We start from the raw sequence: 14,585 nt of genomic DNA, 5'->3' as shown, positions 1-14,585 counted from the left end.
TGATTGTTTTTTCAAGCTCCTTAACACTGAGGAGGGGAGAGGCAACCTAGCATGCAGGGACAGGCAGTGCTGAGGAATCCCAACTGTTGGTATGTTGCATTATACAGAATTTCCAAAGTGGAGTGAAACAGTCCTTTTTGGTTTCTGAAACCTGCAGTAGCAGAGCATGATCTTTTGAGGGTCAGGAAACAAAGGGCACAGTAAACAGGGGCTGCATTTCAGTGCCTGCTGCTGGGGCACCTCTCAACCTGGGAGCTGTCACTGCTCTGCTGAAGTTAGGCCCTTTCTGGCCTGGAGAACCTGCAGCTCTGTGGTGGTCATGGACAGAGAAGCAGAAAGGGCCCCTGTCATGATGAACACATCTTGTGATGAGAGCCAGGTATGTACAAACACAGATGTTCATGCTCACCTGTATGTACAAGAACACATGTTCATGCTTACCTGCATGGAATTGCGTGCAAATTTGTCCACGCCATGCAATTCAAAGAAATTTATCATACACATAACTGCACCCATCAAGCAAAAATGCCTGCACATGATCACCAGTGGATTCAACTAGGCACAACCCTGGCAGGGCTGGAGCACCCCAGGGCACCTCAAGGCCCAAAACATGGATTCACTGTGAATCCCCAGACATGGCCTAGAGAGCAGAAGAAGCCAAGCAGCCTGGGAAATCTCTCCCAAGGTTGGTGTTAGAAGGAGAAATGTTGAAACTCAGCAGTGCCATCTACTTGCCTGGGAAGAGAAAGACCGGAAACAATCAGAAAGGGATGGGAGGGAGAGAGCGAAAAGTACATGCCAGCCACATCCTAACATATGGGAGCCCTTGGTGCCTGGTTAAGGATTGCAGGGCTGAGACAAGCTTGGTCTTTCCTGCCAATGGGGCTGAAAACAACCCCCCAGGAGTGCCCCAGGCCAGTGTCCCTACCCTGTACAGGACACTTCAAGCAATTGGTGTGAGTGTTCTGCCCGCAATGACATGTTCCTGCCCCAGAATTTTTAGGAACTCTCATTCCAACACTCAAAACAAACATCATTGAGGGAATGAGCATGGCATAAACAACAAAATGAAAAGGGACCAGAAAACTGAAGCACAATCTGTATCATTAGCTGGGATGTCTTACATTTCAGAAGAGCTTGTCAGAAAATTATTACTCCTGTTAGGGCTACCTCTGGGCCTGGGGCAGTGCAAGACCAGTATAAAAGCCAGTGCAGGTCTTTGGTCTCTCATCCACTTCACTCTCCTTCTTCTATTTCGGAACCAGGTGAGTCTGAAGTCCCTTCTCCTACTACTACTAATGAACGAAGCCATGTCGCAGTGGACATGTCAGATAATACCTGCTCTGTCCTATACTGGGGCTTGGGGCTGCCTGTCCTGGGAGGGGAAGCGGGGAGAAGGTGTGGCGTGGAGAGGGACTGGGTCTGGGCTGAGGGGGACTCTTGGGCTCTTGTCTAGGAAAGAGCTTTCCTGGGCCTGTCTCTCTTTGCGCAGTGCCCGGGGGACAGGCGAAGAGGCGCGTGGGCCTCTCTGCATAGCCTCCAGCTCCCCACCCAGCATGTGCCTTGGCTCCCTCGTGGTGGGTGGACAGGCTGCTCCTCACGCGGCCCCATGCTCCTCCCTGCCCTCTCTCACAGGTGCACCTCCAGCCCCACAACATGTCCTGCTACAACCAGTGCCAGCCCTGCCTGCCGTGTCAGCCCTGCTGCCCAACCCCACTGGCCAACAGCTGCAATGAGCCCTGTGTCAGGCAGTGCCAGAACTCCACCGTCGTCATCGAGCCCTCCCCTGTGGTGGTGACCCTGCCCGGACCCATCCTCAGCTCCTTCCCACAGAACACTGTTGTGGGATCCTCCACCTCCGCTGCTGTTGGCAGCATCCTCAGCTGTCAGGGAGTGCCCATCAATTCTGGGTGCTGTGACCTCTCTGGCATTTCCAGCCGCTACTGTGGCAGGAGGTGCCCCCCCTGCTAAAGCCACTGGTGACTTCCCACAGAAGGACCCCCAGGTAGCTACAAGATTATGCTGGTCTGAGGACATATCATTGGGTCATCACTTTCAGAGAAGCTGAACATCCACAACTCCACCTGCCACCTGCCACGGCAGGAAGAGGCGTTCCTGGGTTCTCTGAAAACATGGCTCATGTATAACTTGTCTGCTTATCATTCTTTTTCCTCTCTCTTTTCTCTGTTGTCCTCTGCTCCTCAGGGCCATGTGTTTTTACAAAGCCAGCCCTGGAGGGATCTGCTGCCCCCCTCCCTTTGTGGTGTAGGCGGTTGGACACCTTTTGGGATCTCCACCCTGGCCTCAGGGCACAGGCTCTTGGATGATCAGGTGCTCCCTGCATCTAAGCCTCCACTTGTTTACCTCGTTTCCCTCTTTTAAATGATTAAAATTCTGCTGCAACCCAACCTGAGCCTCTGTATGGTCCTTCCCTCTGAGGATGTTCTCACAAGCTACCCAGGGACAAAAACATTGCTCTGGTCAAATCAACATGACTTAAGGGCATGTGGGAACCCTTCACTATTCTGAGAGGAAGGCGTGGTTGGGGCGTACTGCACTGGAAAGCTTTGTGCAGTGTCCCTTGGACCTGAGGAAGATGTTGCCAGATGCCCAAATGACAGTGGCACCAGGGACTGTCTTGCTGCATCTCTGCCCAGAAATGCCTCCTCAGGCTTGGAGTACATCCTGTAGATGGGTAGCCTGTCTTCTGCTGACCTCTAGTGGGGAGCTGGGGGCCTGCAGGAGGCCATGGAGTAGGTCAGCAGCCACACAAGCTGTTGGGAAGACAGTTCCTCCTGCTCTGAGTGGTGCTGTGTTGGAGGAGTAGGCTCAGACAGAAGATTACCCTGAAGGACAGCAGGAATGGGGCTGGGTGAATAGCCTCAGGAGCAGCCCCAGGTAGGAGTATGGCCAGCTCCCATGGACAACATGGGGACAAGGCCCCCATGCAACACAATGATCACCTGGTGCAGTGCCTGGCTTCACACAGCTGTTGTGCAGACAGGCAGTGCTGAGGTGATTCACAAGTTAGTTTTGGTCAGGCCACAGTAAATCACACACTCAAGTCCCAGTGCCATGTGAACTCAACATCTCCATGGGTCAGGGCAGATCCAGAACCACAAACAGCTCCCAAACTCCCACAGCTGCTCTGTGGTACCTGATGTTCTGGAAGTATAGAGCAACTTCCCTTGTGAACAGGCCCTCTAAGGCCTCATCAATGCCAGGACTCAGTTCTGATCCTGGAAGTCTCTGTGAGAGGGTAGATCCCCCTACCTTGCCTTGGGATGTGCTGGTTACAGTGGGACATGCTTCTGTACTCAGCAGCATCTGTGAGCTGTCTTTTTGGGGCAGTTCTAGGTTCAAAAGTGGTCTCACTAGCTTTGACTGATGTTCCTGGGCACTGATTGGAACAACAGCCCCAGCAGATAAAAGTAATTGAGCAGGAGGAGTCTCAGAGGGAAGACTGTAGCTATCCAGGTCTGGGGCTGTAGAAATCAACTTACCTCAGGCAGGAAGTTGAAACCAAGCCAGAAGATCTTCTCCTCTTCATGGAAGCCCCTCATCTACATCCTAGCCTATCCTGTGGACAGCAAGCAGTCTCTCACTGTCCAAGAGCAAAGAGGTAGTGATCCTCTCTGGGGCACGAGGTTGCCAGCAGTTCCCATTCTGCTGTGTCCTTCCTATCTACCCTTTTTCAAAACTATGCCTTTCCTTGACAGAGCTGTGCCTCACTCCACAACACATTCAAGCCCAAGGGCAGGAGTGGTTCCTAGAGGTGAGCCTGGAGATGTGCACATCCAGTGTCTCCTGTCTGTCCAAGCCACCAGCAAATCAACCTGTGGTCAGGGGCTGCAGACTGAGTCCAAATATTACCCAGAAATGTTCCATTTGGTTAATTCAAAAGAGGCAACATGGCCAGCATTAGGTGTATTTTCTCTGAATTTGAATTTGACAGATCAGGATTAGCTCAACCATTGCATTCAATACCCAAAAATCAAACCCACAAGTCCTCAGGTCCTAAGGCACTAGACAGCCACCCAGTAACCCTTGTGAGCTGTGGTGTACAGTCTTTGGAAACCCCAATATATGCTCACTACAAACCCATGCAGGAATTCTCAATTTTGCAACATTACTCCACAGTTTATTGACAGTGCTGAGCTGATGGCAACAGGGTATGGGGTTGTGGGGGCATCATAGGAAGTTGAGCTTTCCAGGGTCCCATGACCCTCTGTCTCCACACAGATTATACAACAGATTCAAGTCATTGGCTCAATTCTGTTTTTCATGTTCATGTCACTGCATCTGGCTCACTTCTGTTGTTCATGTCCACTGAGTTTGTGGTAAGGTCATATGGCTTCACTATTAATGCCAACATCTAGGTATTCTTTCCTATGATATTTGAAAATTTCTTTCTAGACCTTCCCCCTAATCTCAACATGATGATTAAAACTCTGGCACCCCTGAAGGATCCACAATCCTGTGGGTGCAGACAAGGAACTCCTGAAGACACTGTTGTGTTTGAAACAGGGGCTCAGGCACACCAGGGCCCATCAGACCAGGTGAGATTCCCATCATACCATTTCCATTGCTCTGCTACTGGGTACCCTCTTGCCCTCGAGTCAAAGAGACTGTGACCTATGGATGAGTCCACATGGGAGCAGGACACCCTGAAGCATCTGTGGCTGTGGTTATGTCATGTGCCACAGCAGGTACACCTCTGAAGGGACTGTGGCCCAAGGATAAGTCCATGCTGGAGAAGGTACACCTTGAAGCATCTGCAGCTGTGGATAAGTCCGTGCCGCAGCAGGTACACCTTGAAGCATAAGTGGCTGTACATGAGGCCATGCTGGAACACCTCAAAGCGTCTGTGGCCATGGATAAGTCTATGCTGCAGCAAGTATACCCCTGAAGGGACTGTGGCTCATAGATAAGGCCACACTGCAGCAGGTAAACCCCTACAGGACTGTGGTCTGTGGATAAGTCCATGCCAAAGCAGGGACAAGTGGAGGAATTCATTCCACTGTTAAACTTTATCATCTGGTCCAAAGGGACCAGGGGTGGACATTGTAACAGATATACCTTTAAATTGTTGTAACACATAATTTGAGTTATGGGAATGTTACAGGAATTACTATAGCAGGAATCACTCGAACCAGTGGAGGACAAGCCTCACAAGAAGCAGTGCAAGTGCAGCCATGACCCAACTTGAGCTGTCTTTGGTGCCCAGTAACTCCATGCAACATACCACCTCTCCTGTCCTGAGTGACCACCGTAATAGATGGAGCCCAAAGTCATGGACTAAATTAACTCAATAGATATTTATGGACATTTTACAGGCATTATACAGGGGTGGTACATAGACTAGGGGAATGATAACTGTGTATACATCAAAGGATAGGAAGAGGAGGGAGTGGTTAATGAGGATGTATTGGATAGTGTGGGACCTGAGCATGACATAAATGGTATAGAATAAGGGGTGAAGAATGGGCTGGTTTTGCCTAGGATAGAGTTAGGTTTCTTCATAGTAGCTGGTACAGGGCTATGTTTTGGATTTGTGCTGAAAACAGTGTTGATAACACACTGATGTTTGAGGTATTGCCAAGCAGTGCTTACACAACGTTGAGGCCTTTTCTGTTTCTCAGACTGTCCCATCAGTAATTAAGCTGGGGGTACACAAGAAGTTGGGAGGGGACACAGCTGGGACAGCTGACCCCAACTGACCAAAGGGATATTCCATGCCATATGACGTCATGCTCGGCAATAAAACCTAGGGGAAGAAGGAGTAAGGGGCGGGGAGGGGGGCACATTTGGAGTTACGGTGCTTGTCTTCTCAAGTAACTGTTACATGTGATGGAGCTCTGCGTTTCTGGAAAAGCCTAAATGCCTACCTGCTGACAGGAATAAGTGAATGAATTCCTTATTTTGCTTTGCTTGCGCATGCAGCTTTTGCTTTATCTATTAAACTGTCTTCATCTCAACCCACGAGTTTTCTCATTCCTACCGTTCTGATTCTCTCCTGCATCCCACTGTGGAGAGAGTGAGCGAGTGGCTGTATGGTTAAACCACGACAGACGGCCAAAAGAAGGCTGCATGCCAGCCTCAGAGTCACTTACAGCAAGTGTTCCTGTTCAGTGAGAGCCTGGATCATGCCTCACTGCTGGCCCTGTCCTACAAAACTATCACGAAGAAAAACTGCTGCACTTTTCACTCAAATGCCCTCATGTGGTCAGCTCCCACAGGCTGGGGGTAAATTTAGGCCGGTGATCACAGGGGTAAGCAAAGACACAGAAAATCTCCTTCCCACCCCAGGTGATTTCCCCTTCTTGGTTTCAGGGCTCCAGTTCCCACTGAAGCAGCATGCCATAGATTCTTCAGAAATGCCCCATCTGGGCAGATTCTGTGATCTCTTCACAGAGACTCATCAAGTTCTTTTCTGCATGGGAAAAGGGGTCCCTAACTGGAGATCCCTGGGTGAATAGGGGAAATAACACCACCAGGGGAGAGCTGAGGGCCACTTCCCTAGAGCTCAGCCTTGCACAGAGACACCTAAATTTTTGCACAGCCAAGGAAGCTCCCAGCAACAGGATGTCATGCACAGCACAGAGGTACAAGGAGACCTTGACTTCCTCTAGCTCAGGAGGCTGAATTTCACTGTGGTGTTTGGCAATGTGGTGAATGGGCTGCTGTCCTTGGAGCAAGTTGCAGCTTGATATGATAACAACTGGGGGGAACTTGTTCTCTCCTCTGCTGGTACCAGATCATAGTGTGAAAGTTAGAGCATAGTAGGTGTGGGTGGTCTGAAAGGTGTCTCTCTCCCACTGTGACTAGACCTTTTTTCTGGGTGACAGTGGTCTGGCCCATGGTCTCTGGAAGAAAGCGAGAGACAGCAACAGTGCAAGTAAAGACTCCAGGAAGCAAACCTAGAGGTGTGATGCAAGTTCTTGCAGAAGAAGGCTTCCTGTTCCTCTCTCTTCAGCAGGAACACAAGGGCTGGGAACAGCAATGTGGTCAGGCAAGAGCTCTTAGTTCTCGGCTCAGTGTGGTCACTCAGTGTAATAACGACCACCACCTCATGCTAGGATACCCCTAGAGGACAACTGTATTGTGCCCCACTCCCAGATTCCTGCTGTCTTTTTGCTCAAAGATCGCAGGAATCAGCCTGTTGTGTCTGGCTCTCATGCTGGGACCCATGGAGCGGCTGAGAAAGTTGCATCCTGCTTCCAATTTCCTGTCGTCCAGGATGGCTTTTGGGTCCCAGTACCCACAAATCAAAGCCAGAATGGAGGAAAGAGGGGTCTTCGGCAATTTTGACATACAAGAAGAAATCAGTGGCCACAACATGCTTCATTGTATGTGCCAGCCAGAAGAGAGAATGGGACTGCCTATTAATGTTAATAGGATGAGAGCGGCTGCACCTTTAAAATATTCACTGAATTTACATTCCCAGGTGTGTTAGTTTTGGCTGGGATAGATACAGAGTGCACTGGAACAAGGTGAAGCTCCCAAACACCTGCAGTATATTGATGACATCATTGTGTGGGGCAACACAGCAGAAGAAGTGTTTGAGAAGCAGAGAAGAATAATCCAGATTCTCCTGAAAGCTAGTCTTGCTCTAAAACAAAGTAAGGTCAAAGGGCCTGTACAGGAAATTCAGTTTGGAGGAATAAAATGGCAAGATGGGCGTCGTCATACCCCAATGCATGTGATCAATAAAATAACAGCTATGTCTCCACCAACTAACAAAAAGGAGACACAAGCTTTCTTAGGTGGTGTGGGTTTCTGGAGAATGCGTATTCCAGGCTATAGTCCGATCGTAAGCCCTCTCTATCGAGTGACCTGGAAGAAGGACTTTCAATGGGGCCCTGAGCAGCAGCAAGACTTTGAACAAATTAAATGGGAGATAGTTTGTGCAGTAGCGCTTGGGCCAGTCCGGACAGGACAAGATGTGAAAAACTTTCTTTACACCTCAGCCGGGGATAACGGCCGCACCTGGAGCCTCTGGCACAAAGCGCCTGGAGAGACTCGAGGTCGACCTCTGGGGTTTTGGAGCTGGGGATATAGGGGATCAGAAGCCTGTTACACTCCAACTGAAAAAGAACTATTAGCAGCATATGAAGGAATTCAAGCTGCTCCAGAAGTAGTTGGTACTGAAGCACAGCTCCTTTTGGCCCCTTGATTGCCTGTGCTGGGCTGGATGTTCAAAGGGAGGGTCCCCTCTATGCATCATGCAACTGATGCTACGTGGAGTAAGTGAGTCGCACTGATAACACAACGGGCTCACATGGGAAACCCTGACCGCCTGGGAATCCTGGAAATGATAGTGGACTGGCCAGAGGGCCGAAACTTCGGAGTGTCGCCAGAGGAGGTGACTCGTGCTGAAGAGGCCCCTCTGTATAACAAATTATCAGAGAATGAGAAGCAATATGGCCTGTTTACAGAAGGATCCTGTCGTCTTGCGGGAAAACATCGAAGGTGGAAAGCTGCTGTGTGGAGTCCTACACGACAAGTCACAGAAACTGCTGAAGGACAAGGTGAATCGAGTCAGTTTGCAGAGCTGAAAGCCATTCAGCTGGCTTCGGATATTGCTGAACGAGAAAAATGGCCAGTCCTTTATCTCTATACTGACTCGTGGATGGTGGCAAATGCTCTGTGGGGGTGGCTACAGCAATGGAAGCAGAGCAACTGGCAGTGCAGAGGTGAACCCATCTGGGCTGCTGAATTATGGCAAGATATTGCTGGTCGGCTAGAGAACCTGGTTGTAAAAGTATGTCACGTGGATGCTCACATACCCAGGGGTTGCGCCACTGAAGAATATCAAAACAATGATGAGCAGGTGGACCAGGCTGCTAGAATTGAAGTGGCTCAGGTGGATCTGGATTGGGAACATAAGGGTGAGCTATTTATAGCTTGATGGGCCCATGACACATCAGGACATTTAGGAAGGGATGCAACATACAAATGGGCTCGTGATCGAGGGGTGGACGTCAACTGTTGATGCCATTGCACAGGTTATCCATGAATGTCAAACATGTGCCATAATCAAACAAGCTAAGCAGCTAAAGCCTTTTTGGTGTAGAGGACGATGGCTGAAATATCAATACGGGGAAGCCTGGCAGGTTGATTATATCACACTACCACGAACCCGCCACAGTAAGCAACATGTGTTTACAATGGTGGAAGCAACTACTGGATGGTTGGAAACATACCCCATGAACCATGCCACTGCCTGGAACACTATCTTGGGCCTTGAAAAGCGAGTTTTATGGCGACACGGCACCCCTGAAAGAATTGAATCCGACAACAGGACTCATTTCCAAAACAATCTCATTAACACCTGGGCCAAGGAGCATGGCATGGACTGGGTGTATCACATCCCCTACCATGCACCAGCCTCCGGGAAAATGGAACAATACAACGCACTGTTAAAAACTACACTGAAAGTAAGGGGTGCTGGGACATTCAGGCATTGGGATACACATTTAGCAGAAGCCACTTGGTTAATTAAGACTAGAGCCTCTGCCAGTCGACCTGGCCCTGCCCAATCAAAACCCCTGCGCACTGTGGAAGGAGATAAGATCCCCGTAGTACATGTAAGGAACGAGCTGGGAAAAACAGTTTGGGTTATTCCTTCCTCAGGAAAGGGTAAACTTGTTCGCGGGGTTGTTTTTTGCTCAAGGACCTGGGTGCACTTTGTGGGTAATGCAGAAGGATGGAGGAGTCCAATGCATACCTCAAGGTAATTTAATTCTGGATGAAAATAATCCATGATTTGAGTTGCACGTTATGGGAATTGTTATAACAGGAACCCATTGTTGCTAGGCAGGCTAGGAGCAAAAGGAGGAGTTCATTGCAATGTTAAACCATATAACCTGGCCCAAAGGGACCAGGGGTGGAAAGTGTAATTGAAATACCTTTAAATTATTGTAACCCATAATTTGAGTAGCATGTTACAGGATTTACTATAGCAGAAATCACATAAACCAATGGAGGACAAGCCTTACAAGAACCAATGCAAGTGCAGCAGTGACCTGACCTGAGCTGGCTGTGGTGCCCAATAACTCCATACAATACAACACCTCCCCTGTCCTGAGTGACTGCCATAACAGATGGAGCCCAAAGTCATAGACTAAATGAACTCAATGGACATTTTGTGGACATTTGTGGATATTCATGGGCATTTTACAGACATTTCACAGGGTTGATCCATAGACTAAGGGAACGATATCTGTGTACTATATCAAAGGATCGGAAGGGTGATGATAGGTATTGAGAACGTATTGGATAGTGTGCTACCTGAGCATGACATAGTGCATGATTGAAATGAGGATGATGGAGATGGAATAAGGGGTGAAGAATGTGCTGGTTTTGGCTGGGATAGAGTTAATTTTCTTCATAGTAGCTAGTATGGGGCTACGTTTTGGATTTGTGCTGAAAACAGTGTTGATAATACAGAGATGTTTTCGTTATTGCTGAGCAGTGCTTACACAGAGTCAAGGCCTTTTCTGCTTCTCACCCCACCCCACCCCACCAGCAAGTAGGCTGGGGGTGCACAAGAAGTTGGAAGGGGACACAGCCGGGACAGCTGACCCCACTGACCAAAGGGATATTCCATACCATATGATGTCATGATCAGTATATAAACTAGGGGGGGAAGCTGGCCAAGAGACCGCTGCTTGGGGACAGGCTGGGCATTGGTCAAAGGGTGGTGAGCAATTGTTTTCATTTCCATCACTTGTCTTTCTTGGGGTTTTTTGTTATTGTTGTTGTTCTTGTTGTTGTTATTTTCCTTTTCATTACAATATTTATTATTATTATCATTATATTTATTATTATTTTATTTCATTTCATTTCATTTATTAAACTGTTCTTATCTCAACCCACAAACTTTCTCACTTTTACTTTTTGGATTGTCTCCCCACCCCCACTGGGGTGGGGGGGGGGTGAGCAAGCGGCTGTGTGGTGCTCAGTTGCTGGCTGGGGTTAAACCACCACACCAGGGCAGAAATTTTGACAGCATTAGAGGAGAGAACTCCCTCAGGGACACAGCTGTGAAACATTGGCCGAAGTGGATCAGAAGAGAGAGGCAGAGAAAAATAAATGGAGGGAGAGAGGGAGCAAGGAAGTGAAGTATGGGGAAAGAAAAGCAGAAGTTAGTCTGCAATGGTGGGGGGCCCATGGCCACGTCCCGGGCAGTTCTTGCTGCTCCCCTTACAGCTCTGTCAGAAAGGCCTAGATACAACTGGGCTGAGTCGGACCACAGGGACATTGACAGGAGTCAGGGTGCTAGTCCTGTGCAACAGAGCAATGGGAGCAGGTGGGGACCTCTCGGAATTGGCAATCCTAGCCCCAGGAGAGAAGCCCTGCATCACTTGGACCTCAGGGGCAGTCTTTGATTAATTCCCTGATGTGTCTTTTTGTCCTACCAGTGCCCAGGTGAAGACACCTCTTCTGAAGAGGCAGTTCTGCAAGTAGAGCAGCAGCTGTCCTCATACATGGGAATCCTTGCATGTCTGGTCAAGGATTGCAGGACAGGGAGGAGCTTGGCCTTCCCTGCCAATTGGGCTGAAAACAATCAAACAGGAGTGCCCCAAGCCAATGTCCCAAGTCTGCAAGGGAACCCTCCAGCAATTCGGAGCACCTTATGATAGCAATGATGTGTTCCTGCCATGGAAATTCTTGGAATTCTCATTCCAGCCATCAAAATAAATATCCATGGTGGAATGAACATGGCATAAACACAGGAACCAGATAGCCAGGAAGGAATCTGAAACACTGGTGATACCATTAACTGGGACGTTTTGCAACTGAGACTCTCAGAAAATTATTACTTCCACAAAGGATCCCTCTAGGCCTGGAGCAGTGCAGGATCACCCCAATTCTTCACTCTCTCATCTATTTCACTCCCCTTTTTATCCTTGTGAAACAGGTGAGTTGGAAGCTCCATTCTCTTCCTTCAGGATGTGCTCTTGCCTGAATAGACATCCTCAGCTCAATCTGATGATGAGGCTTGGAGCTGCCTGTAATGTAAGTGGGAAGTGAGTAAAACATATAGTATGAAGGGAGATGGAGGATGTGATTAAGTGGATTCTGACCTCTGAGCTAGACAAAAGCCTTTTTTGGCCTGGCTGCTCTTTGCAGGGCCCTTGGAACTTAAAGACGCCTCCTTGCATAGCTTCCACCTCCTCACACAGCAGGTACTGAACAACAAAGTTGGTACCGAGGCTGCGATTGGGACGGTTTTCCGAGGTGAATAACTAAATAACAACTAGTTTGTTATTAAGCAGGCATTCTTTAATACAGCGCTGGGCAGCACTGGGGATTGGTCTGCCACGAGTGCTCCAATGGGTTACCAAAGCACCTCAGTTCATATACAGAAAAATCATACATATTCATCAGATTTCTAAAAAGGGTGGTCTTATGTGGATGAGTTCCCAGAATTCATTTGCATAGTCCAAGCATGCACAGTAAAATTAGGGTTAGGGACTTTTCACCCTCCGGTGGTCGTTAATAGCCTTCCTCACACTGTCCGCTAGTTAAACTTTGGGCTTCCTTTGTCCTTACATGGTCATGGAATTGGCTCATCCATCCTTTGGCCTCAGAATGTTACAAAAAGGTCAGTTTGAACTAGTTCTTTGGCACTTATCATGACGCAAACGTCCTGAGTCCCTGTTATCAATGATATACTCAGCAGGCATAATGAGCTACCTCAAGGCCCATTTGATCTTGTCAGGAAGGGACTTACACATCTTGAAACATCCTATTATCAACTCTGCTCAGTAAATAACTAAAACTATGCAAGTAAAGATTTATGTATCACAGTAGGGTCTCAGCCAGGGACTGTCAGTGATTTAACCCTTCATTCAGTACCTTGGATCTTCCATTGTGGAAGGAAAGGCTACTCCTCATGAAAAACCATGCCCTCCTTTCCCGTGCCCTACTTTCCCCTGCACTTCCGCCCAGGTGTACCTCCAGCACCCCAACATGTCCTGATAAAACCAGTGCCTGCCATGCCTGCCATGCCAGCCCTGCAGCCCTAACCCACTCGCCAACAACCGGTGTCATGGGTGGTGGCTTCAGCGCAGCGGCCTTCTCTCAGGTAATAAAGACAGACTTACCATGTGGGCAGAAAGCCCTGGGAAGAAGGAAGCAGTGCTGAATGGCCCGAGAAGTGCTGGATGGAGAGGGCGAGGTAGAGATTGGGACTGGCGTCCTCACGCAGGAGAAAAGCAGCACTGCTCGGCGTGGTGCTCTGACACGGATGCTGCCCTGTCTCTGGCTGTGCGCTGAGCGGCCAGAGAGGTCGACCGGGAGCCTTTTGCCCTGCTGGAAATGGCTGTGAGGGTTGTGTCCCGGCCCGCCTCCTTTGTCTCCTTCTGCTTGAGCACTGCAGTTCCAGTTGTGGGAACTGTCAGCAGGTTCCTACCTGCCTATCTTAGGTGCACGGCTCCCCCTGGGCAGCCTGGCCTGGAGTTTTACAAGAGGCAGCAGTTTTACAAGCAGGTAGGAGTGCCTGCAAGGATGTTCAGGGCCCTTGTGACCAAGAGGATTTTGAAAGGTCGAGCTGTGGCCTGGCTGCACCAGATGGAAGCTCCCAGCACTGGGAAACCTGGCCCTGGGGAGCCTGGGGCTCAGCGCAGGTGGCAGCTTGATTCCCTTAGTCTGGCCAAGCAAGTGCTTTAACCACTAGGCAATGTGCGTAGAAAAGCTCCCTGGGGCAGAGGTGTGAGATCCCAGGCAGCCCTCACAGTGTTTTGCTCCACCCTTTGCGCTGAGGTTTGGAGGCGGCTTTGAGCTGGCAGAGAGAGGAGAACACAGGAGCTGGCAAGCTTCAGCTCCCACTTCCTGGGAGATCCCTGGGCACCTTGTTGAGTGGGGGGTGTGACACGGTCCAGGATTACCCGGCAGCCTTGGTGGGACTGGCAGAGGCTTCGGAGACATGGGTGTCAGGCTGGGGAGGAGCAGGGCAGTGGGTCGGTGGGCCTGCCAGCACTCGAGGGGGAAGAGGGCAGTGCTGACCCTCTGGCAAAACCGGGAGCTGTCCTTTTGGCAGAGGGGAGGCTGCAGATTGCGCGTGGCAAAGGATGGGAGACCTGTTGTCAGCACTGGGTGTGAAAGGGGGAACAAGGCTCTACACATCCCTTTTGCAGCTAACGCAGAGCCTCCTGTGTACTGTTTCTACATGCCCGCCTAGAGAGACGGAGAGTGACCTGTCAGGAAACAGACCACATCTGCACGTAGAAACTCCACCTCTTCTAGCTGTGCTGGAGGAAATGCTGGCAGCCTGACTGGGGAGAGACCAGATCCCTGCAAGCCCTACGAGGAAGGCTAAGTCAACGCAAGGAGTGCTGAAAAGCTGCTGAAGCACCGGCTTGTAGTTGGAAGCCACCAAGGGAGGTGGGCGAGGAATAGCCCACCTCTCTTCCTCGGCTGGGGGCGAGAGAGGTTGTAGCTGGAGACGTCTTGTGGCCAGAGGTGCACCGGGGAGAGATGGCAGGGAGGAGCACAGGGGCATGTGAGGAGCAACCTGTCATGCAGCCACCACCACCACTACCACACCTGCCACAGGGAGAGGGGCCCTTCTGAAG

The 14,585-nt window shown here is 49.9% G+C and overlaps 1 protein-coding gene across 1 annotated transcript; it reads left to right on the top strand.

The window, feature by feature from the left end:
- Positions 1–1,115: 1,115 nt before the first annotated feature.
- LOC132321280 (feather keratin Cos1-1/Cos1-3/Cos2-1-like) lies at positions 1,116–1,971 on the top strand. The gene is made up of 2 exons (XM_059834788.1): positions 1,116–1,265; positions 1,636–1,971. The coding sequence occupies exons 1-2, from the start codon at positions 1,116–1,118 to the stop codon at positions 1,969–1,971; spliced, it is 486 nt and encodes a 161-aa protein (XP_059690771.1).
- Positions 1,972–14,585: the final 12,614 nt, after the last annotated feature.

This window comes from Gavia stellata, unplaced genomic scaffold (assembly GCF_030936135.1).
Source record: "Gavia stellata isolate bGavSte3 unplaced genomic scaffold, bGavSte3.hap2 HAP2_SCAFFOLD_107, whole genome shotgun sequence".
NCBI lineage: Eukaryota > Metazoa > Chordata > Aves > Gaviiformes > Gaviidae > Gavia > Gavia stellata.
Note: the sequence above shows the minus strand (reverse complement) of the source record. Positions and strands in the feature narration are given on the sequence as shown.

Bases quoted from the DNA above. Each gene is read 5' to 3' on its own strand.
- LOC132321280 (XM_059834788.1), top strand. From the start codon at position 1,116: ATGTCTTACATTTCAGAAGAGCTTGTCAGAAAATTATTACTCCTGTTA. The intron at 1,266-1,635 runs GTGAGTCTGAAG...CCTCTCTCACAG, and splicing joins TTCTTCTATTTCGGAACCAG to GTGCACCTCCAGCCCCACAA.